The sequence below is a fragment of the Leptodactylus fuscus genome, chromosome 3, assembly GCF_031893055.1.
Source record: "Leptodactylus fuscus isolate aLepFus1 chromosome 3, aLepFus1.hap2, whole genome shotgun sequence".
Taxonomy (NCBI): Eukaryota; Metazoa; Chordata; class Amphibia; order Anura; family Leptodactylidae; genus Leptodactylus; species Leptodactylus fuscus.
In genome coordinates this window covers 170,638,279-170,663,554 of record NC_134267.1, presented here as the reverse complement: position 1 = coordinate 170,663,554, position 25,276 = coordinate 170,638,279, and the positions used below count along the sequence as shown (strand labels likewise).

Below are 25,276 nucleotides of genomic sequence, written 5' to 3'. Positions count from 1 at the left end.
TATTTCACTTTTTTTTTTTTTTTTTGCATTGAAACATTTAGCTGACTATGCCTTGAGTTAAATGCAAAATAGTCCAAAGTCACCTTATCAGTGCCCAATAGAGAATATATGAGCAGGAGACTACATGGATAAACAATACTGTCTAAAAATTTTAAGCAACTGTGGGAAAAATACAGCTAAGTAAGCCTATACTCACCCCTTTGTGTGTATAGAGGGATCTGTGAAAACGGACAAAAATAGAGCATTACCTATATTTTGATGGCCCATTACAACAGAGCATTAAAATATCACTTATGTGAATAGCCCCCACTCACATACAGTGAAATTAACGCGGCTTTGTGACGGCTGTTAAAAATATGGTAGTCACTCAGCTGATTTTCTTGTAAATATAGGGTAAGAATGCTTTCAATAGTAGAAGTGATAATAGTTTATTTTGTGAATTAGGAAAATGGAGTGAGTGTATAGAAGAGAAATCAAAATCACATAAACATCTGGGGTGACCATCTCTTGTCTTATATACAGCATCAATTCTTCTAGATACACTTACAGACAACATCTTAGAGAACTAAGCACAGATCTGTAGATGTAGGCTTCCTCAAACCCTTCTATCTCTTCATGTAATCCAGACAGACTTGATGAGATCAGAGATGTGTGGGGGCCATATCATCACTTCCAAAGGTATTTTGCACCAAATATTGATGTCATTTATTAATTGAAATCAAATAACACGATTCTATTTTTTAGAGCATTCTTACTTTGCATCAATTTTCCCCACTTGCATAAAATATTTGTACAGTACTATATAATATATCAGATTATTATTACATACTCTATACTCTATATTGGTGCATTTATCTTTAGTGAAATCGGTTAAGGGGACAGTAGATACTTTAGCGCCAAAATGACTGATGTTATATTATCTGTAGCCTACAACATTGTATCATAAATCTGTTAAAAAGTATTTTTTCAGATTTTGGTCAGACATGTAGCACTCATTCTATTACTGAGTATAAGATCATAAGTAAGTGGTAGCTTCTCTACTTTCTCGCTCTTTTGCTTGTGCTACAGCTACATTGATGCATTGCAGCCACTCTTCTGCATTCTTCTCATCTTTCGCCTTGAAGACATACGTTTTGTTATCTGTGAAAATCTCAAAGGCCCGAGGAAGACTCCGGTCCCGACGCTTCTTAGCTACAGCTTTGACGCTCTGAACTTTACTTAGTTCAATAGGACAATCGTCAGGATCATCTTTCTGAAAATAGACAAAAATTGCATGTCACCAACAATATATAAATACCTTGTATAGGTTCAAGTTTACAGAGGAAGATCCCACTGCTCGCAACTTGTATACATATTAACCAATCTAGCTGGATGATTTCCATCATGTAATAGGCTTTGATGTCCCCTTTAAATAAGTACAATTCTTCTAATGCATGAAAAGGAATTTTGCAGATACCTGTATTACTTTGAAGCAGTTGATGACATCGTTTCTATAGACATTTCTTCATAAAATGATTGACAGATGCAGGTCCTTTCTCTGTTATCTGCACCTGTGTTGACAATATGGCTCCCTAACCTCCAGCCTGGCTGGTAAGGAGGCTGCCACATGCAGGGTTAGAATGAATGTAGAGGTGACCAAGTGTGTGTGTGGCTCTCTTCACTAAAATCCATGGGAGACACACAAACAGTTGAGAATAATTGAGGACCAATGATCTAAACATAGATGCAAATATCCACTGCAATGGTGGATTACAATAAGGTCAGCTTGGTGGCTGCCTGGTGGCCAAGACTCCTAGGCCCATGGCTTCTCAAAATCACCCATCAAGTTTAACTTAGCCCTTTTTAGCACTCCTATATATGTATATCATCATTTCTAGAATAAGGTTCAAAGATCCTCCATAGGTCTTCAAGCCTTTGCAGGTCTGCATTCGAGAGAGGATAGAGAATATATGTAAATATAGGATTCTGTATATATCTGTGTGTGTGTCTGCCTATCTTTCTGCATGTGCCTGTCTATCTATCTGTCTGTATGTCTACCTATCTCTGAATGTATACGTCTTTTATCATTCATAAACAGCTCTGCATAGTGCCACTTCTGTTACCCTGCATATATAGGGAATTAACGGCCTTTCACATTGTCTGGTCTCTTATCCTGCATATATGGACACACTACCACCACTCTTTTCCTGCAAATATAGCCAAAGCACAGTACCACTTCTAGAAACCTGCAAACATAGGCACAGTAACACCACCTGTATCCTGAGCATATAAACAAAGTACGTTGTTCTCTTTTCTTGTGTATATGGACACCGAAGAGTTCCACTTCTCTTATTCTGTATATATGAGCACTGCACAGTACCATGTCTTTATCTTCTACATACAGTATGAGCACAGCTCAATATCATTGTTCCTAAGGTACTTATACATTACTATCTTAAGGTTTGTTCTAACCTGTCAGAGATTTAGGACAACAGACATTAACAATGCTAGATGGATGGATAGATAAAAAGATCAGACTTTTTGATTGTATCTATAATCATTGACTTCAATACTAAAGTAAAAATTGAAAGAACCCATTGCAGCTCAGCTCCACTGCCGCACAGAGATCTTATAGTTATCCATTGAATAGGGATGCAATGCAGTAACAAGTCTGGATTCAGCAGAGAATTATCACGTATTACAATGGAAAACATTACAGCAGAAGTCATGATTTAACCCATTGGGGTCATTTTCAAAATAGAATAAGACCACGGATGGGGTTGAAATGTTGCATGCATTGTAGAATGACCTTTTGAAGCCTCCATCCTCACCTGAATATAGTTTTTATTACAGAATATTAGTGGTCTTGTTACACAGTAGAAGCAATACTGAATGTAGCAATAATGAGAATAATGTAGAAGCAATACTGAAGATAGCATAAAGCACACAATCACTTCACTGGAATAAACACCAAAGAATTCAGGGCAACATGTAAGTGGTGGATGATCATGCATGTCAATGTGATAGACATCACATACTGTATGCATTCCAATTCTCTGTGAAAACAAGCAGTCTAGATGGCTACAGCTTTCTCACCCCATGAGGCTAGCTGTTCCCCGCACGCAAACAAGCAAACACTTCAATAAGCACTACAGACTACAGCTTATGTTACCATCTATGGCTCTCTCACTAAGTAATTCCATAAAAGATAGTTGCTGGGAGAACAGCTGCTATTAATTCTGCTTCACAAACATCTACTGGATCATAAAAAATCATTGTGGGCAGAAGCTTCCCTTAGTGGGCAGAATAGGGGCCACTGGATAATTCCCAGAAGACAAGGATTTTTTCCTCTGCATTTTTTTTCCTTTGGAAATCTCATCTCAAACACATCATGAAATTGTAAATCATCAGAAATGTAGAACATGGGAACATTTTTTATAAAGATAATGAAAAAACATTAGTTCCATGGAAGGAGTTGGCTTGCAATGTCTTTGAATATGGCAGTAAAGCAATTTGCTGTGAATGACCATAAAAACATCTCTTGGTAGCATCGCCAGCATGACACAACATTTTAGAAATTCCTGAATCTTGGTCTGCTAGAAGGTTACGCTTCTTGGGCAGTAAGTTGTTTATTACACATAACACAATGGATTTAATGAGAACGATACTTCGTATGGAGCCCATAATACAGAACACTATTTGCTCCAGTTTCAACACTGTTTGCGCCAAGTCATATTCTGGCCTTTAGTGGGATGGTTTGGAAAAATCTCAGCAGAACTATAATGAAAAATGAAAACAATCCTGTCAAGGAACTACTCGGGACTGTCAGAACAAAAGACGTAAAGTGTGTTTAAGATATGCTAGCCAGTCCTTTATATCAGTCATTGGAACATAATTTCTACTATTTGGCTCTAGGATCACTTTACCTAGGATAATCCTGTTTCTCGCTGAAGGGGGCAAGTATCAAGCCGTGCTAGTAGTGACATTTTGATACTAGCTGGTGCAAAGAGGAATATTACATAGTGCTGCTCATATTACAGCTTAGTATATGTTACCCTTAGGAGTTTGATGCTGAGATTTATTTTCTGTACCTAAACTGAAAGGCAGAGCATTGCCCAACTTTCATGGTTTTCTGTTTTCCAAGAACAGGACTTGTTTTTTTCACTATATATGTATGTTCTCCCTGCTGGTGTCTACTTTCTGGAAATGTTTCCTCGGTGTTGCTGAGAGATGTTTTTATGTTCATTCACAGCTAATTGCTTTACTGCCATATTCAATAACACTGTAAGGAAGCTACATCCATGAAACACTGATGTCTTTTCATTATTGATATAAAAAAATGCTCCAATGTGCTACAGTTTCCATAGGAACTATAGACACAAAAAGGCAGGAATGTTTTTAATCAAGAATATTTGCAAAACTTCATTACTTTTCGAATTAGAAGCATTGTGACAATAGCACAATTGGGTTACATCGCCTTTAAAGAGAAACTTTCACCACCTTCAACAAGTCCAGTTTGGTTTGGCTGCAGTGGAAATGCCGTGGAAAAAACTGCGGTGTTTACAGTCCGTGTAAATCTCATCCACACATTGCGGAAAAATAAATGCAGGATACAACCGTCGCGGATTTGGAAATTGCAGCATGTCGATTATACTGTAGCTACAGAAATGCCGACTATTTCTCTATAGGTATAATTGAAGCAGAAAGTCCACAGAGGAAAGCTCTGCGGACTTTCTGTGAAAAGCACTGTGGGAAAAACCATAATATGTTCCCGCCACGGTTTTTCCGACTGTGCTTTTTTTGCTGTGGCCTGCTACAAGGGGTTTCAGCTCTAATCTCATTACGTATATTATATCATGCAGCCTTTTAGGGGTTTCTACTATTTAGCCCTCATGTTGTCAACTATACAAGCAGGGGTGTAACTATAGGGGGTACACTGCAGTGGTAGCCAGTCAGCAACTTATTGGATAGGCTACCAGCCAGTTTTAAATTGCCCTTGAGAAAGAGCCCAGCACGAAACACGTAGTACTCTTTACACAATAAGATATTGAAGAATTCTTGAGAAAGACTGGATTTGTATGTGCTTTACCCATAGTCCTTCCCACCTAACTGGTCCAGTACCTTGAAGGCTCATAGGCACATGCATAGTCAGAGAATATTGAAGTGTGTGTGTGTGTGTGTGTGTGTGTGCGTGTGTGTGTGTGTATATATATATATATATATATATATATATATATATATATATATATGAACTTAACTGAAGTAGAGTATGCCTTTCAGTTTCTCAGAGTATTTGTAGACCAGCTCTGGATCCAAGAGAGGTATTTTTGTTTAGTGTAGAGTCCTATCTGAATGAGGTCATCTTGTCAGATGGGCTTCTTATCGTTTGATCAAATATGTATAACGGAGAACCTCTGCTGTCTGAGAGATAATGGACTGTGAGAAAATGTGAACATGGGTCTATATAAGCAGTAGGACCGTGTGCATCCATAAAGCAAGGACATCAAAAGGGTAAGATGGCTGGCAAATATTAGGCTATAGCTGAAACTATCTGATTCCATGTATCAGATCGTCCTAAGGATTATAGTCATTTTGGGCACACCTATGATGTGAGACCTGCTGCCATACTACAGTCTGAATGGATATGACTTTGCAGAGCAAATGGAATTATGATTATGTAAGATAACATTCTGTTCTTAACAGGTTTTGAGAACATCTTCTAGATTATGTAAAGTAGGTATCTTACATACCCTAAGTCAGCAATCGTAGTTCAATCCTGATGATGTTTATATGTTTCATCATGAAAAGTTGAATGATAAGTCATGATCACATCCAATTTTCTATGTGTAGTAGCTTACTAGTACTTACCTGGATAGTAAGGTGTTAAAAACCATGAAAAATGAAGATATATATAGTCCACAAGTAGATCTGGATATCATTATTCAGCAATTTCTTTACCACTATAAGAAGCCCATTAACAATGACTTTAGTAGCCTAGTAATGGAGATTCCAGATGTACGTTCACCGATATGATGAATGTATTCATGTAGCTAACATTGATGTGAAGTGCTATTTAAATTAATGAAGCAAATACAAATATTGCTTTGCACATTTCAGCACATCTGCTTCACATCTTGTATATCCCCTAACAACAAGCTTAGGGTTCACGATTCTATTCCCTCTCCAGTATAAATGAATAGACAGCTGCATATGTTTAGACAATTCAATTAATAACTATTTAATATATTTTAATAATCGGTACCCTACAGTTGTGGCGTTTAGGACATGCTCTCGTGAACTGTAACTTAATCAGTCTTCATAAAAGAAAGTAATTGCATTTCTGGAGCTCAACATAGAAAGTCATAGCATGGTATTGTTCAAAAGCTTAGCGTTCATGTATTGCATTTTCTTTAGGTTATTATTTTTGGTTTGGGGCTTCTTGAAACTTGCCGTACTTAAAATCAATGATATTATTACATACCTTGTACATACAAAGGTATGGTGTGAACAGGGGTGTAGGTAAAGAGGATGTAGAGGTAGAATTTGCACTCGGGTTCTTGTGACTGAAAGGAACATATTTCTGTCCATATTTTACATAACAGGCTATTGAGGACTAGTACGTCCCGCTTGTGCCTACTTTCATGATCCATAGTCTAGAACCTTGTTGAGACCAATGATATTTTCTAGGAGGAATGATTATATATAAGGAGCACTATTATAAGGTGGGACCGTTATATATAAGGGGGTACTATCGGACAGGAACTATTCTATATAAGGCTGGCTGTTATAAGGGTCCACAAGAAAAGCAATCGTGAGTATGACACTAGTATAAAAGGAATATACTACACATCCAGTCTAGGTCAATAAACTTGTCAAAATTGTATTTATTACCGTATATACTCGAGTATAAGCCAACCCGAGTATAAGCCGATCCCCCTAATTTTACCACAAAAAACTGGGAAAACTTATTGACTCGAGTATAAGCCTAGGGGGGAAATGCAGCAGCTACTGGAAAATTTCAAAAATTAAAATGGTGGGAGTTTTTGGGTGCAGTAGTTACTGGGTGCTGGGGAAGGGGTGTTTTGGTTGTCTGTCTGCCCCTTCCCTGAACTTGAGGACAGGGTTTTTTTCCCCCACTTGCTTTTCAGCCTGGCTGACTATAGGGGATGTGCAGTGCTCCTATTAACCCCTTCCCAATGGAACAGGAGCACTACAGATACCCTATATTTAGCCTGGCTATAGTCAGACTGAATTCCAAGTGGGGGAAAAAAAAAAAATCAGTCTTGGGGAAGGGGCAGTTAGACAACTTTTTTTTCTAGCTACGGCGTTTACCGTACAGGAAAAATATTTTTACAGATTGGTAGAGCGGGCTTTTTCGGACACAGGGCTACCTAATGTGTATATGTTTCACAGTATTAGTTTTATATGTGTTCTAGGGAAAGGGGGGGGGTGATTTGAATTTTTTATACTTTATTTTTTATTTTTTGTTACTTATTTTTTTTTTTTTTTCATTTATTAGACCCTCTAGGGGTCTTGAACCCCAGGGGTCTGATCACTAATGCAATGCATTACAATGCTAATACATTGCAATACATTGCAAAAATCGTCATTTCTTTTGCAGGCTGCATAGAACAGCCTGCAAAAGAAAATCACTGCAGCCGGGGAGCCTTTACAGAGACGCTGAGGGAGATCTCTGACCGCAGGCAGGAGCGCAGACCTGAAGGGGAACTGTGGCCGGCCACCTGCAAAAGCGCTGAGGGGAATCCCCGGCAGAATCGGCTGCCTGGATTTCCCCTCAGCGCTTCTGCCAGCCTTAGTTCCCCTTCAAATCCAACAGCCGAGGTCTTCAGGTATGCGCTCCTGCCAGGGATCTCTTTCAGCTCTGGCGGCGGATTTCTTCGTAGAGGTACACGCTCCTGCCGGGGATTCTCCCTTCAGCTCCGGCGGCCGGGGATCTCCCCCAGCACTTCAGGGCCGCATTTCAGCCTGCCGCTTCCCCGCCTGCCGCTTCCCCGCCTGCCGCTTCCCCGCCTGCCGCTTCCCCGCAGTTAAGGGCATCTCCACTGTAACTCCGCCATTACCACTGTAAGAGTTACAGTGGAGGTGCCGATTCTAATGGCGACCGGTCTGGAGCAGAGCGGCACCATTCTAGCTACAGACTACGCAGCTACCGTAGATACAGCCCGGCATCCATACACCGGGGCGGGTGCCGGGCCCGCAGCATCGCCATGGCGATGCTGTTATTTCAAACTGCAGAAGTACTTACGGTACTTCTGCTAGAAGGCCCCGGTACTTCTTCCAGGAGCGTGGGGCGATGATGCGGCTCGGATCCCGCCTCCGTGTCTGTATGCCGGGTCTGTAACTATGGTATTACCGTAATGACCCGAATATAAGCCGAGGCAGACTTTTTCAGCCCAAAAACACATATATAAAAGATGGACATTAGAAGGGTAATCTACAAATACAAACTGACTGGGTAAAAGTGAAGTGCACAGATGGTATGTCGTCCCTTTAAGTATTTACATACAATGGAATACACATGGATTAAGCTAATGCCAGAAAAGGACCTCAGCATTGGAGTCCCTTATACACCGTGTGTGGACATTATAAACACATAGCAATAGTATCAATAGCTGCTGAGGTATATATCATAAGTGGCCACTATGTTATACACATTACCACAACAGCTCAAAGTAAATGCTAGAAGTTTAAAGTTACCATGTGATCCAATATGTCTCCTATCCATTAAAGTGATGGCATTGATACACACACATTGGTGACTATAACAACATAGGTTCACATGTATCCTATACCACTATATACAGGTTTAATAGCACTGTGGCTTACCCATGTTGCCAATAGGAGGTATACAAGTCGGGACAGGCACTCACTCCCCAGTACCTGACGCGCGTTTCGGCTATGCAGCCTACGTCAGGAACCCATGCATTTACGCATATACTTTAGGTTGCTTATTTTTGGTTGGTTATCTATCTCTGTTATAAGGGGGAGACTGTTATATATAATAGTTCCTGTCCAATAGTACCCCCCTTATATATAAGGGTCCCACCTTATAATAGTGCTCCTTATATATAATAATTCCTTATATAAAACAGTTCCTCCATTATAAATAATAGCCCCTTATATATATCTCACCCTTATAACAGCCCTCTTATATATAATTGTTCCACCTTATAATAGCCCTCTTATATTTATAGTTCCCATATATATATAATAATTTCTCTCTTATAATAGTATCCCTTATGTATAATAGTTCTTCCATTATAAATACTAGCCCCTTTATATTTAATAGTTTTCCCACTATAAATATTAGCCCTTAGCAGGTAATCCCTTTTCCTTACCAGAAAACAATACATCTTGTACTAACCTTACCATGCTCCCATGATGCACATCATCAAGCCACCCAAGCCAGACCAAGATCATAGCTCTAGCCCTCACAGCTCTGAACTTAGAACAGCTTAAAGTGACTGATATATCTGTTGTCTATTTGAACGTATCCTGCCTAGGGTAAATTGTAATGCACTTTAAACCCCAAGAGATACCACCTTTGTGTCTGCCCAAGTACAAACAAGTTCACAGCACAGTGCAGATATCCTACCTACCTCCTATGATTTATCTCACTTCTTGTCTGTAATTGATTAAAATGTGACCAACCTTTGTTCTACTTTGCCTACTCCTATCATTTTCTAGTTTTATTTTCAAGTTTTGCTACAGCATTACAGAAAAAAATGGAATAATTGATCATGCAGTGATCATGCAGTGATGAATAACACATCCATCGCTAGGCTATCACTAAAATGCCTCGACTTCCCATCTACAGCATCGTATATACTGTTTGTGACACCAGCACTGTAACGTGTCCACCTACCACTGATTATTACCTGAGAGGCTGTTAGGTAATGCCACCGTATCACATACACATGTACAGTGCCTACAAGTAGTATTCAACCCCCTGCAGATTTAGCAGGTTTACACATTCGGAATTAACTTGGCATTGTGACATTTGGACTGTAGATCAGCCTGGAAGTGTGAAATGCACTGCAGCAAAAAAGAATGTTATTTCTTTGTTTATTTTTTTTTTAAATGGTAAAAAGTTTTTTCAGAGGGTCATTTATTATTCAACCCCTCAAACCACCAGAATTCTGTTTGGTTCCCCTAAAGTATTAAGAAGTAGTTCAGGCACAAAGAACAATGAGCTTCACATGTTTGGATTAATTCTCTCTTTTTCCAGCCTTTTCTGACTATTTAAGACCCTCCCCAAACTTGTGAACAGCACTCATACATGGTCAACATGGGAAAGACAAAGGAGCATTCCAAGGCCATCACAGACAAGATCGTGGAGGGTCACAAGGCTGGCAAGGGGTACAAAACCCTTTCCAAGGAGTTGGGCCTACCTGTCTCCACTGTTGGGAGCATCATCCGGAAGTGGAAGGCTTATGGAACTACTGTTAGCCTTCCACGGCCTGGACAGCCTTTGAAAGTTTCCTCCCGTGCCGAGGCCAGGCTTGTCCGAAGAGTCAAGGCTAACCCAAGGACAACAAAGAAGGAGCTCTGGGAAGATCTCATGGCAGTGGGAACATTGATTTCAGTCAATACCATAAGTAACGTACTCCACCGCAATGGTCTCCGTTCCAGATGAGCCCGTAAGGTACCGTTACTTTCAAAGCGTCATGTCAAGGCTCGTCTACAGTTTGCTCATGATCACTTGGAGGACTCTGAGACAGACTGATTTCAAGGTTCTCCGGTCTGATGAGACCAAGATGTAGATCTTTGGTGCCAACCACACACGTGACGTTTGGAGACTGGATGGCACTGCATACGACCCCAAGAATACCATCCCTACAGTCAAGCATGGTGGTGGCAGCATCATGCTGTGGGGCTGCTTCTCAGCCAAGGGGCCTGGCCATCTGGTCCGCATCCATGGGAAGATGGATAGCACGGCCTACCTGGAGATTTTGGCCAAGAACCTCCGCTCCTCCATCAAGGATCTTAAGATGGGTCGTCATTTCATCTTCCAACAAGACAACGACCCAAAGCACACAGCCAAGAAAACCAAGGCCTGGTTCAAGAGGGAAAAAATCAAGGTGTTGCAGTGGCCTAGTCAGTCTCCTGACCTTAACCCAATTGAAAACTTGTGGAAGGAGCTCAAGATTAAAGTCCACATGAGACACCCAAAGAACCTAGATAACTTGGAGAAGATCTGCATGGAGGAGTGGGCCAAGATAACTCCAGAGACCTGTGCCGGCCTGATCAGGTCTTATAAAAGACGATTATTAGCTGTAATTGCAAACAAGGGTTGTTCCACAAAATATTAAACCTAGGGGTTGAATAATAATTGACCCACACTTTTATGTTTATAATTTATTAAAATTTAACTGAGCAACATAACTTTTTGGTTTGTAAGATTTATGCATCTGTTAATAAATCCTGCTCTTGTTTGAAGTCTCTAACTTATTTGCATCTTATCAAACCTGCTAAATCTGCAGGGGGTTGAATACTACTTGTAGGCACTGTATCTTCTGTATTTTCACTGGGCAGTTCATGTTGCATTGGCCATTTGACACTAGGTTCACACTAGCATTTGAGTCTCACTACAAGACTCCATCCCCCATTCCACTTAAAATGAAATGAAATGAGAAAAGTCCTACAGGAAAGACTAGACTATAGTCTATGGGGTCTGCGGGTTTCCACGTGTCACCACTTTGTGGACAGGGTTTCCATTTTATAGGTCACCAAGTGGACCCAAAAGATAGAAACCCAAACACCAGTGTGAACCTAGTGTAAATTAATCTGAGCTGAATTGCAAACTATTTGATTTATTTAAAATCTGAACAATTTGGAATTTTTGGGTTAAACCCAGCTAGAAACTAATTGGTTTGTCCATGTCCATGTCATGACTCTTAGTCTAGTGCTGTCCACGCTTTCAAAGTCTGTCAAAGTCTGTCTAATGTGATCCACAGTGGACCTAGCACAGTATAATATGCTCCACAGTGGTCCCAGCACAGTATAATGCTCCATAGTGGCCCATGCAGAGTATAATATGCTCCACAGCAGCCCTTGCACAATATAATATGCTCCATAGTGGCCCCTGTACAGTATAATATGCTCCACATTGGATTCTGCACAGTATAATATGCTGCACAGAGGCCCCGAACAGTTTAATATGCTCCACAGTTGCCCGTGCACTGTATAATGCTCCACAGAAGCTTGTGCACAGTATAATGCTCTACGGTGGCCCTTGCACAGTCTAATGTGATCCACAGTGGACCTAGCACAGTATAATATGCTCTACAGTGGTCCCAGCACAGTATAATGCTCCATAGTGGCCCATGCAGAGTATAATATGCTCCACGGCAGCCCCAGCACAATATAATATGCTCCATAGTGGCCCCTGCATAGTATAATATCCTCCACAGTGGTTCCAGCACAATATAATGCTCTATAGTAGATGCCACACAACATTATATGCTACACAATGGCCCCTGCACAGCTGGCACCTCCTCTTTGTGATGTGTACTGGCCGGCACCCCCTCTTTGACCCATCCACCAACCCCATTATATTTACCTTTGCTTCCTTTCAGCTCCAAACCTGGGAAGTCATTGCCTTTTGGCACTTCCTCTTTGTGACGTGTGTCGGCTGCCCACTGTATTACACATACATGGGCAGCCAGCACATGCAATGAAGAGGCAGCCTTCCAGCGATGATGTCCTGGGGTCTGGATATCCACAGAATGAACCGGTAAGTATAATGAGGCGGGGGGTGGGGGTGGGTATCACATCATAGAAACTTAAAAGACAAACTTTGTAGGTGACTTACAAAAATATATTACTATGTGACATGAAAACAACGTCATCCTTCATGGATCAGTTCTTTTCTTCTACAGAATCTAAGCACTTCTTCCAGACGCATTGCCTTAAGTGTGTTTCTATTTACAGCCAACATTTAGTCAGCTCTAATCTCCGACTCATCTGATTTGTACAAAATGTACAGAACTGTTCAAGGTAAATCAGCACCCAAAAGACCAATTTAGACTTGAGGCCATGTGCGCAGTTTCTGCAGAGAAAAAATACAGACCCCACTGATCAAAAAACAAACATATCCTGAGTCTTTGGCTGGCAGCTACGAGCAGTACTATCAGGGGTGAGAAATAATTAAAACCTTAAGGGGAACCTATGTAAACATCAAGGGAAATGTACAGTACATGAATGCTTACACATTTTCCTTTGCGAAAGAGAAGCTGATTTCCTGCCAGGGTGAAATAGCGAGTTTTCCATCTTTTGATAAACTTCCACCGGACCTGCTTCTCTTTAAGTCTTCCTTCAATCAGAGGTTGACCTTCTTGATTCACGACTGCAAAGAAAAAAAAAAAAAAAGGAAAAAGCAACAATTAAATGCATTTTTCCTGAGGTTGTAAAAATCAAAGCCTGGAAACGGGCCAGGCACAACAATGACCTTTTGTTAGAATTTGCTGTAAGCAAATCATTGGAGAAAATGCTTTATCTGAACTCTATATGGATGATTTTCAAATATCCTTTAGCTCCTGGACGCATTATAGACCGCTTGATAAATCTCATCTGCTTAGAAGGAAATATCTTAGATAGGACATGTCCGTTCAGGAGATGTAAGTGAGGCAAACAATGCCCATTGTAAGTCTTATTTACAGGAATTGTTTTCTCCCCAGTATTTGGCTAGCAGTCTCTGCTATGGATAGGGATATGTTTACGGAAAGTCTGGTTGTGGAAATATAATGAAGAAAATCTGCTCATTTGTATGAATTACATTTGTGGAGTCTTTTAAGACTATTGGACACAAACAATCTTTTCTTCTCATTTAGTCAAACAGTTTCTCGTCCAGCAATCCTTTGGTTTCTTGAGCAAACATATCTATTGTAGCCAAACCAGGGAAAATGTCACCATCCTGTAGTGTTTGGAAACGTTTCTGAACTACTTTCCCAAAATATCCCAAGACGAATAAGCAAATCCTTCCCAGACTAGTATTCATTTGTAAATCACTAAGAAATGTAGTGGACATTTTTTCATAGTTAATACTGGCTGGCTGGTTGACAGCACCCACTGTTCCAGAGAAAAGTTGATCAATTTATCATTAGAAGTAATAAGCACAACTTTATAATCAATATCTTACACCTCTCGTGCGCCATTCCCCGTTCTTTACATGTGGTCAGCAGTAATGGATAGCCAAGGCTAAATCTAAGCGCATATCTCTATAGGTTCATGTATAGTATAAACAATACATAGTTGTAGTATATTTTTTTTTAATACTCTATTAAATATAGCAGAAGTGACTAGCATTTTAGGGATTTTTACCTTGGTCCCTTACAGGTCTTGTAACAGCCAATCACTAAGTACTATTTCAGGCTTGTGTAAACTGCGTCCTATGCAATTCATAGCTGCCAAACTATTGTGGATTAAAGTTACATGAAAACACACATCCCATCACACAAACCCATGTGCCATGTGTTAGTGATCAGTGTGGTGCTTCAGTATTGTTCCTATAGACAATCCTGAAATGTACCATGGCCCCCAGTTCATAATGTTGGTACCTACAAAATAACTACTATTCTTACTGGATACCAAAAAATTAAAGGATTTTTTTTTATTTAACTGCTTGGGGTAATACATATGCATTATGCTTTTTTTTTTTTTTTTTTTTTATATTGAAATCTTGCTAAAGGTTGAAGTTTTAATGGGGTTGTACAGGATTGCAAAAACATGACTGCTTTCTTCAAGACAGAACAGCCCCTATCCATGAGTTGTGTCATGTATTGTAGGTGAGCTGAACTGAAGTGAATAACGTCGAGCCGCTGTACTACACAGCACCAGTGAACACAGGTGGCACTGTTATTATAAGAAAATGGCCATGTCTTGAGGTCCCTACATTACTTACACTTGCAAAACTCCACCAAACTGTAATACGTAACATCATACATAACCACTACAGATTGTGATGGTGAAAATAAGTGTTCTGGGTGATGATGGTATACCACTGACTACCGCTACTTAGCGTATGAGTTATTTAGACACCCTATAATTAATGGCCTGATTACAACAGAAACAAAATGCCATCTGGAAGAGGATGGGTAAAGTTTGCTTTTGATCACGTGGAGTAGCACAAGTGCCACGTCCACTTGAAAATCCATGTGACAATTTTCAAGCAATTTGCCTGTCAAGTTGAAATCTATGCAAAGTGGATGGATTTCTGACACTTTCCCTGGAGTTGACGTCAGTTAGCAAAACTAATAGCATAACCAAATTTGAAGAAAAGAAAAATAGATGAAAAAACTTTGAAAATATTTTTTTTTTTTTACCAATGCTTTATCAAGAATTGTATTTTTAATTATGGTCTGAATTTCCTGTATCCAAGGAATACTTTACTACAGATTCCTATTACAGTATCATTTGTCTTTGTTACAATTTAAGGAGTTAATGAACTCCTTATTAGACATCCCTTCATAGCCAAGCCCACCATGAATTTAACAACCCAGCCATAGGGTTATGAATAATTTGTGATTAGGGACCTCTGCTGCTTCTCCAGTCCCAGTCGTCTGGATTTTCGGTATTAGTAAACCATAAAATTTTATATTCATTTTATTAATATTTTATACTCATGATTGGTATGGCTAGGGTCATAAAATATTCTTTGGAACTTGCTGATCACTAGAAGTTTCCCAGAAACCAGCAAAATAACACAAAGGAACGCAAAATTTTAAGTATTCCCTGTTTGAATTGAATTAACTATGTTCTTCTCATACATTATATCCAGGAAGAGGGTCAAGAAGTCTTGCATGGGGCCTTAAAAATGACATATCATGAAAAACACAAGCTCATACATGGGAATGCAACCAGGATTATAGTTCTGTCCATCTTTAAACTTTTTCTTCACAGCTAGTCTCATGCCAGTAATTATTAATAGGCATTTTGGTTTTATTTCTATAATTATTTGGTTTTTATATTTGTGTAAATTACATGCCATCATTTTTGTAACACTTAGGCATTGTTCTATTTCCTATTAATTCTTAATTAATAAGTTTGTCCTTGCTACTCAAGATTAACCACAACCTCAAAGAGGAAAAGTCTTAGCTATGCCAATCCTTTAAATGCCGATGTGCTAGAACATAACCTGTTTGGTGCTTGTGAGCAGTATGCGCCTGGATATATTGTGTGCTACCAGGGCCGCCATCAGGAATTTTGGGGCCCCATACAGCCTAAGTGTCTGCCCCCCCCCCCCCCCGCCATTTTAAAACTACCTTATTTTGCGTCATACCAATTCTGTATTACATTTCCCTTTATTTAGCAGCATTACAAGGTTTAATCAGATTCTATTTGCAGGTAAAATCTGCTACGTGTGAAAGTGCCTATAGAGAGCCAACACCATTTATAAGAACCCTCCTAATAAATCCTCAGGGCTTTTTCACGTTGCGTTTTTGGCCTCCCTTGCCGGGATACGTTGGTAACCAGTCAGAATCAGCTGTCAACTTATCCCTGCACGAAGAACTGGCCATTAAAAAAAAGGGGGGGCCTTCAGTTCTCCGTGCAGGGATAAGTGGGGAGCTGATTGTGACTGGTTACCAATGTATCCCGGCAAGGGAGGCCAAAAACGCAACATGAACACTCCTTTAAAGTGAAAGTCCCACCCCCAAACAGGCTGCTATGCTAGTAGCATAGCCTACATCATTATTATTCTCCAGCTAAAAACTTATATCTTAATAATATTATAAAGGTGAAAGTATGTGTGTTTGGATGTTTGTGTGTTTGGATGTTTGGATGTTTGTTCCTCAATCACGCAAAAATGCCTTAACCGATTTGCGTGAAATTTTCACAAAACATAGTTTTTAGGCAGGATTGAACGATAGGCTACTTTTCGTTCCACTCACACATACACATTTTGCCCAGGACACCCCCAAACCCCAAACTCACAGCATGAGCTCTACAATCCCACACATTTTTGACCACTCACACAAGCCACACACTCCCTATTGGCCTCTCAAGCCTAGCCCCTAACCCCACAATACAACATGTCAATATACCCTCACCCAATACCCCTCACCTTCATCTCTGTCCAGGGTGAAACCTCTTCAAGGCTGTGGATCAGCCATCTTACGCTCCCCGACTCCGCCCACTACACGCGCATGCGCAGCTTCCCCCTCTATACAACGTCTTTCTGCACGCCACCATTTTGTGGACACACGCACAAAATCTTCTGCAGGCCGACACACCACTGCTCAACGCCGGTGGGAGCTTTCCCGCACCTCCCCAGCTCTCCACGGCTAACACAGGACTTCCTAAGTCTCCACCATCCGTTCGGGCCCAGGACACTGCATACCTGCCCTTCCACAGGCCCTCCAGGGCAAGGAGACTGGTAAGTCGCCATTCCGTCAGCGGCTACGCACTTCTCCCCTCACAGCTCCGCAGTATCCTTCTCACACTTCACTGCCTCTGCAGGCCGACACACTCCCCGACGCTGCTGGGATAAAGGAATGCAAAGGATTACAATGCTTGGCATTCCTTACACAGCTTCCCAGTCTTGAGTGGCAGGAGGTGTGAGTAGTAATGCAATGTATTAAAAAGCTACTACATTGCAATGCTTTGAGGAATGTTTTGCATTCCTCATCACACCTCCTGCTGCTCAACACTGGGAAGCTGTGTAAAGTAATGCAAAGGATTACAATGCTTTGCATTCCTTACACAGCTTTCCATTGTTCAGTAGCAGGAGTAATGCAATGTATTACAATGCAACTGCATTGCAATGCTTTGAGGAATGTTTTGCATTCCTTATCACACCCCCTGCTGCTCAACAGTGGGAAGCATTCTAATCCTTTGCCTTCCTTACACAGCTTCCCGCCATGCTGTTAAGGGGGGAAGTTGCCACGTTCCTAGGTCGCAAAGGGGCACGAGGCAGCTGCAAGGAGTGACCACTAGGGGAAGCGGGTAGGGAGAAAGGGGGCCAGCAGGCACCAGTAAGGAAAGGCGGTAAACACTTTAAGAGGGCCGCAAGGTTCGCACAGAGAATCCATGGACCCTTGCAGGTAGGAAGGCCCCCCTGCGGACACAACAAAAAGGAACAAGCCTGCGTTCCCAGCCAGGTGCGTCACGCACACAGTCAAGGTTCCGCAGACGAAGTTGCGGGTAAAAGCTAGTATTATATATTATTGCCCCAGTTCCCTCTCCGCAGTGCCGCACACCCGATGTCCCAACAATCCCCCCCCCCGTCTACCCTCTAACATCTTTCCATTGCCCCCTGTACCCATACCTCCCAACTTTTGAAGAACCAAAAGAGGGACAAAATGGGAAATTTAGCCCCACCCACTGTTATGTTGACTCCGCCCACTCATTAATTTTTCATGTGCCCGCACACTGTATAATCCTCCTACAGTCACCCGTAAATTATATGTCCCCCCTCCGTCTCTCCCCCAGCTTCATATACACCCTTCATCTGCCCCCAGATTCATGTCCCCTCCATCTCTGCCCCCAGATTCATGTCCCCCATCTCTGCCCCCAGATTCATGTCCCCTCCATTTCTGCCCACAGATTCATGTCCCCACATCTCTGCCCCCAGATTCATGTCCCTCCATCTCTGCCCCCAGATTCATGTCCCCTCCTTCTCTGCCCCCAGATTCATGTCCCCTCCATCTCTGCCCCCAGATTCATGTCCCCTCCATCTCTTCCCCCAGATTCATGTCCCCTCCATCTCTGCCCCCAGATCCATGTCCCCTCCATTTCTGCCCACAGATTCATGTCCCCACATCTCTGCCCCCAGATTCATGTCCCCTCCATCTTTGCCCCCAGATTCATGTCCCCTCCATCTCTGCCCATAGATTCATGTCCCTCCATCTCTTCCCCCAGATTCATGTCCCCTCCATCTCTGCCCCCAGATTCATGTCCTCTCCATCTCTGCCCCAGATTCATGTCCCTCCATCTCTGCCCCCAGATTCATGTCCCTCCATCTCTGCCCCCAGATTCATGTCCTCCCCATCTCTGCCCCCAGATTCATGTCCCTCCATCTCTGCCCCCAGATTCATGTCTCCACATCTCTGCCCCCAGATTCATGCCCCCACATCTCTGCCCCCAGATTCATGCCCTCACATCTCTGCCCCCAGATTCATGTTCCCTCCATCTCTGCCCCCAAATTCATGTCCCCTCCATCTCTGCCCCCAGATTTAGGTCCCCTCCATCTCTGCCCCCAGATTTAGGTCCCCTCCATCGCTGCCCCCAGATTCATGTCCCTCCATCTCTGCCCCAAGTGTCATGCTGTCCTCTCCATCTCTGCCCCCCCAGATTCATGTCCCTCCATCTCTGCCCCCAGTGTCATGCCGTCCTCTCCTTCATCTGCCCCCAGTTTCACGTTTCACATTACACTTACCTTCTCCTTCGTTCCCCCGCTGCTCTCTGCGCGCCTCTCTCTCTTACTGGCGCACAGTTGGAGACGCGATGTGACGTCATCACATCGCGCCTACACTGCTGGGTAGCCGGCGGCAGCGGCGAAGCGAGGAGCTGACACAGGTCAGCTCCTCGCTTCAGCCGCATATGTGTCAGCGAGAGAGGCCGCAGCGGCGAAGCGAGGATCTGACACATATGCGGCTGAAGTGAGGAGCTGACCTGTGTCAGCTCCTTGCTTCAGCCGCGTAAGTGTTTAACTCAGATCTAAACAGGACATACAATGACTGCTGCCGGCGCCAGGGGGCCTGGGCCCCCCCCCCCCATTTTTAAATTTGGCTGGGCCCCTGACGCCAGTAGCAGTAGTATTGGCCTATCGGCGGCCCTGTGTGCTACTATGAATAAGTTCTGGATGGCCTAAAAAATGGGAAGTGGTGTAGACGTGTGGACTGGTTTTGGGTGTGATTTTCTTATTTTTATCCTCTTTAAAAGGAGTTTGTAAGAGTTAATGTTGAAAGTTATTTCATCTAATTTCCTCTTGGTCTAATGCAGGATCTGGAAGTAGATTTTCATGACACCACTGAATTCCCACATAGCATGGAAAGTGGGGGCTGATTACCTACTGAATGTGGGACTGCTAAAAAGTATTTTTTTTAACAATATATTGCTAGTTGGTTTCTTTTCTGTAGTATAAATTAATATTTTCTACCCAATTATATTATGGAAATTTAGTTTGCTTATAAAAATAGTTTAAGAGTAATTTTATAGTTTTTCAGACAGAAGACTAACTCTGTTTTAGTGGAAATGTTAACTACATAGAATGAAAATAATATATAAGTGGCTTTTGGCATCTCTCTATTTAAACCACATAGATTGCCTGGGATAAATGCATGGAATTCCATTAAGCTTAATGGCCAAGCAATTCAGTTGTGACTTAGCATATGTAAAAATGCACGTTCACAATAAATTTAATACAGGCGAGCTAGGTTTACGAACACGCATTCTTCACAATTTCTAAGGTTTCCAGATGACTGTAATTATTTGTATAGCACTGGAAATTGTAAGACTTTAGCTGTCTTTACTGTCTGTGATGTCATAATACCTGCAGCACTTTTTTCCATCCCTTAAATGAAAGAAGATCTTGATTATTCTTTTAATAAAATATAAAGCTTACATTCATGATCCTGGAATTTACATAAATTATCATTAGACAGGGTAGAAGTAGATTTGCCAGGACACTGCACCTAAATCTATATGTATCCTTTTATTCTTAAAAAATTGAAAAAAAAAAGACTTTATTAAAACATATGAACACAATCAGTATCCCTTCCAAAAACATAATGTTAAATTTTTTTTATTGCCCCAATATGCCCTTTCCACATTCCTGGATCAAGGCCCTATATCTCCTGATATTATAGTTGGCATATCATAAAATGAAAACATCTCCTGTGAAAATAAATACCAGGTTTACATGTTAAGATACCGCAGTTAGAATCAAGAAACTGATTACAACAACCCCCATGTCTGATTTATCAAAATGTAAAGGGTCACTATAGAACTTTATGATAAATTATACTTGTCTACTCTAATATAACAAACTCCCTGACTAAGAGGCAACTTTATAGAATTCAGGGTAGCAGTCAAGTCTCCTGCTTGCAGGGATTACATTAGTACCCTAGCAGGACCAGCTCTGTTATGCTATGTGCAAACTGATTTTGGGGTACACTTTAAAGCTATGAGCTGGTTTGGGACCACTAAACCATAACCATTATGCAGTTGGCGTTTAGGGTTCCAAACTTTGCCAGAATCCAAATGAAATGTTTAATCTCACTGTGGGTGTGTCACCCAAACTTCCCTCCACGCCACTGGCAAAGGTGTCTTATGTACTGTAAAGCCGAGATCAATGGTGATAGTTTCCTTTTAAGATTTTATTTCATTGGAACTGAAGAACCTGTGTCAACCCCAGAAAATCCCTATCCACTAAACTTTACAGTTGGTACAATGCAGTCAAGAAGGTAATGATCTCTAGATATTTGTCAAACCCAAATTTCTGCATAAGACTGGTAGATAGTGAAGCATGATTCTTCACTCTATGGCCAGGGCCCCACATTGCAAATACGCAGTGTTCTGTGTACGGCTGAAACAAAAAAATACTGCATGTTACAGTATCTGCAAAGTGAATGGGATTCTGACTAATCTCATCCACCCATTACAGAAAGAAATCTGCAGTGAAAATGCTGCAATTTCAAAAAACGTTGCGTTTTTGTAAATCGCAGCATGTCAATTATACCTACGTAAATGCTGGCATTTTCTGGATAGATACAATAGAAGCAGAAAGCAGCTGTGAAAAATGCTGGGGAAATAAACTTAACATGTTTTGTCTTTTCTGCAGTCTTTTCTGCAGCTTTTTTCGGCTTCAGCTCATTACGTGGGACCTTAGCCTTTAGAAAACTTTTCCACTGCTTCATAGTCCAGTGATGGCGTGCTTATCAGTCATGAGTAAAACAAAGTACACCCTCTTTAAATTTTATATACACCACCCTTTGAAGGTCTTAAAATTAGGCAAATGACCAACCACACACAACAGAGACCAAATTGCAGAGGTAGTGCCTAAAAATTAAGTACACCCTTACTGCTTCCATAGGAATTAAGAGGGTAAGTTGCATGCAGGTGCTAAAGTGCCAAATCAATCTAGGATGGGTTACAAGGCCATTTCAAAGTCAATCATTCTACAATGAAGATTATTCACAAGTTGAAAACAATTTGGACAATTGGCAATCTTCCCAGGAGTGGATGACCCAACAAATTCACTCCAAATTCAACAATACAATGCTTGGAGAAATTGTGAAAACTTGAGCTCCATCTCAGACTGTATAGGCGTTAGTTAGCATTTCAATTGTCCAGGTTCATGACAGTACAGATAGAAAAAGACAGAATCAATATGGGTGGGACATGTCAGAGTGGGGGAACATGACACTGTGGGGACAACCTGAGGGGGGCATGACATGGTGGGGGCAAGTTGGGGGGGTGACATTGTGAGGGCAACCAAGGGGTGGGGGGATATGAATTTGTCGGGAAAACCTGGAGGGGGACATAAATCTGGGGTGGGCAACCTGGATGGGGACAGTATAAGGGGAATATTGCATGGGGCCACTAGGGAGACGTTATACTGTATGAGAGCCACTAAGTGGCTTTATACTATGTGGGGGGAGCATTATAATTTGTGCAGGTCAGGTATTTCTAGGTGGTGGTGATGGAGTGAGCCCACTTATGAAATCTTTGCACACAGCCATCCAATATTTTAAATTGGTCCTGATACTATGTATATATACCGTATTTTACGGACTATAAGGCGCACTGGACTATAAGCCGCATTGCCCATGAGCGCCTTATAGTCCGTCTCGGTTCATATATAAGGCACACCGGACTATAAGCCGCAGTCCGGTGCGCATTATATGTTATTGAAAGCGGCGGCAGGCAGACTTTGCCAGCGGCCGCTTAACCCCCCGCGTGCCAGCCGCTTCTATTGGAAGCGCTCGGCAGGCGAGGAGGGGCTCTATCAGCAAAATCATGCTGATAGAGCCCAACCGTAAAAGTTAGATGAAACTACCCCCCCCCCCCCCCGTTTTAAAATAAAAGCCTGAAACAGAATGTGAAACTTACCGAGCGGTGCAGGGTGGGCGGGCATTCAGGCCTCCTCTTCCTCCGATGTTCCGTCCTCCTCCTCCGCCGCTCAATAACTGAGAATGGCCTGGGCGCATGCGCAGTAGTAGAAGCATTATGATATTGCGCATGTGCCCAGGCCATTAGTTCGCGAGCGCCGGAGGAGAAGGACGGAACATCGGAGGAAGAGGAGGCCTGAATGCCCGCCCACCCTGCACCGCTCGGTAAGTTTCACGTTCTGTTTCAGGCCGGCGTGACAGCAGGGCTGCCGGACACTTCCCATTCATTTCTATGGGAGCCGGCATGCGAGCGCTCCCCATAGAAATGAATGGACAGACACTTCCCATTCATTTCTATGGTAGCCGGCATGCGAGCGCTCCCCATAGAAATGAATGGGAAGTGTCTGTCTATTCATTTCTATGGGGAGCGCTCGCATGCCGGCTCCCATAGAAATGAATAGGAAGTGTCCGGCAGCCCTGCTGTAACGCCGGCGTGTACGGCTGTGATACACGCTGGCGTTCCGTAGTGTGAATGCACCCTTACGGTGCCTTTTATGTATGTATGGAAGCGGCACGCAGACTTTGCCGCCGCTTCCATCCATATATAAGGCGCACCGGACTATAAGCCGCACTTACGATTTCTGAGGAAATCGTAGGTTTTTATGTGCGCCTTATAGTCCGGAAAATACGGTAATATGTTAGATTGCAATGGCGTGCTTTTATATCAAAGATCTTCACAACAAATAGATGAGAACAATTCTAAGACAGTTCATTTCCAATGCCATAGTGTACTTAAGTTTGCTTCAGATAAGCCTTCCATGTGTTATGGTTTCATTATGCAATCACTATGTTCACCACATTGTCTAACAACTTCCAATTTGTCAGAACCAAGGTGAAATCTCACTATTCAAAGCTGGATCTTCATCAGCAATAAATCCTGGATACGTGCATGAACACTTTCTCTACTCTACACAGGACTACAGTTTTCTGATACTCAGCTTTCAATCTGGATTCATTCTGTATTTGTTCTTCGGGGAATATTGTATGTCAGCAATGTGAGGAATGTAACAGCAGAAAATATCTGAAAAACATTACCAGTCTGCACGAAATCGAAATATCAAAGTGATTTAGCGCCATGATGACTAGAATGAATTACTATTGTAATTGTTATTTCTTTAGAAAAATAGACTGATTCCGTACAAATATTCCATATACTCATTCTGTAGTAGGAATTCATAGTTTTATACAGAACAAAAGATGTATACAGTACACAATATCTCACAGTGTATCTCTGTACAACAAAACATTTGTCAGGTACTTGTACCGCAGGTTAGCGGGTATAGTGATTTCTAAAAAATCCAGAAGAAAGTTGTAACTTATAACTGCATCATTAGTATTCACTATGACGTCAGTATCAGTGCAGTGACTGCCAATAAAGACTTCACTGCGGACATCCCCCATCTATTTAAAGCGGACCAAAAGCTTCAATGGAAATTGTCTTTACATGCATAATATATTGGTATATGGAGATACAGTCCTATGAAAAAGTTTGGGCACCCCTATTAATCTTAATCATTTTTCGTTCTAAATATTTTGGTATTTGCAACAGCCATTTCAGTTTGATCTATCTAATAACTGATGGACACAGTAATATTTCAGGATTGAAATGAGGTTTATTGTACTAACAGAAAATGCGCAATATGCATTAAACCAAAATTTGACCGGTGCAAAAATATGGGCACCTCAACAGAAAAGTGACATTAATATTTAGTAGATCCTCCTTTTGCAAAGATAACAGCCTCTAGTCGCTTCCTGTAGCTTTTAATCAGTTCCTGGATCCTGGATGAAGGTATTTTGGACCATTTCTTTCTACAAAACAATTCAAGTTCAGTTAAGTTTGATGGTCGCCGAACATGGACAGCCCGCTCTCAAATGATCTGAAAACAAAGATTGTTCAACATAGTTGTTCAGGGGAAGGATACAAAATGTTGTCTCAGAGATTTAACCTGTCAGTTTCCACTGTGAGGAACATAGTAAGGAAATGGAAGACCACAGGGACAGTTCTTGTTAAGCCCAGAAGTGGCAGGCCAAGAAAAATATCAGAAAGGCAGAGAAGAAGAATGGTGAGAACAGTCAAGGACAATCCACAGACCACCTCCAAAGAGCTGCAGCATCATCTTGCTGCAGATGGTGTCACTGTGCATCGGTCAACTATACAGCGCACT

At 41.8% G+C, this 25,276-nt stretch overlaps 1 protein-coding gene across 1 annotated transcript in view; it reads right to left on the bottom strand.

The window, feature by feature from the left end:
• Positions 1-981: 981 nt before the first annotated feature.
• The window catches only part of VEPH1 (ventricular zone expressed PH domain containing 1), a 261,145-nt gene continuing 236,850 nt past the window's right edge, over positions 982-25,276 (bottom strand). Inside the window, exons 13-14 of the mRNA XM_075268752.1 lie at positions 13,212-13,348; positions 982-1,252 (exon numbers count right to left, since the gene is read on the bottom strand). Of these exons, the coding sequence (XP_075124853.1) occupies positions 1,016-1,252; positions 13,212-13,348 (374 nt within the window). The 3' untranslated portion in view covers positions 982-1,015. The remainder of the gene's footprint in view (positions 1,253-13,211; positions 13,349-25,276) is intronic.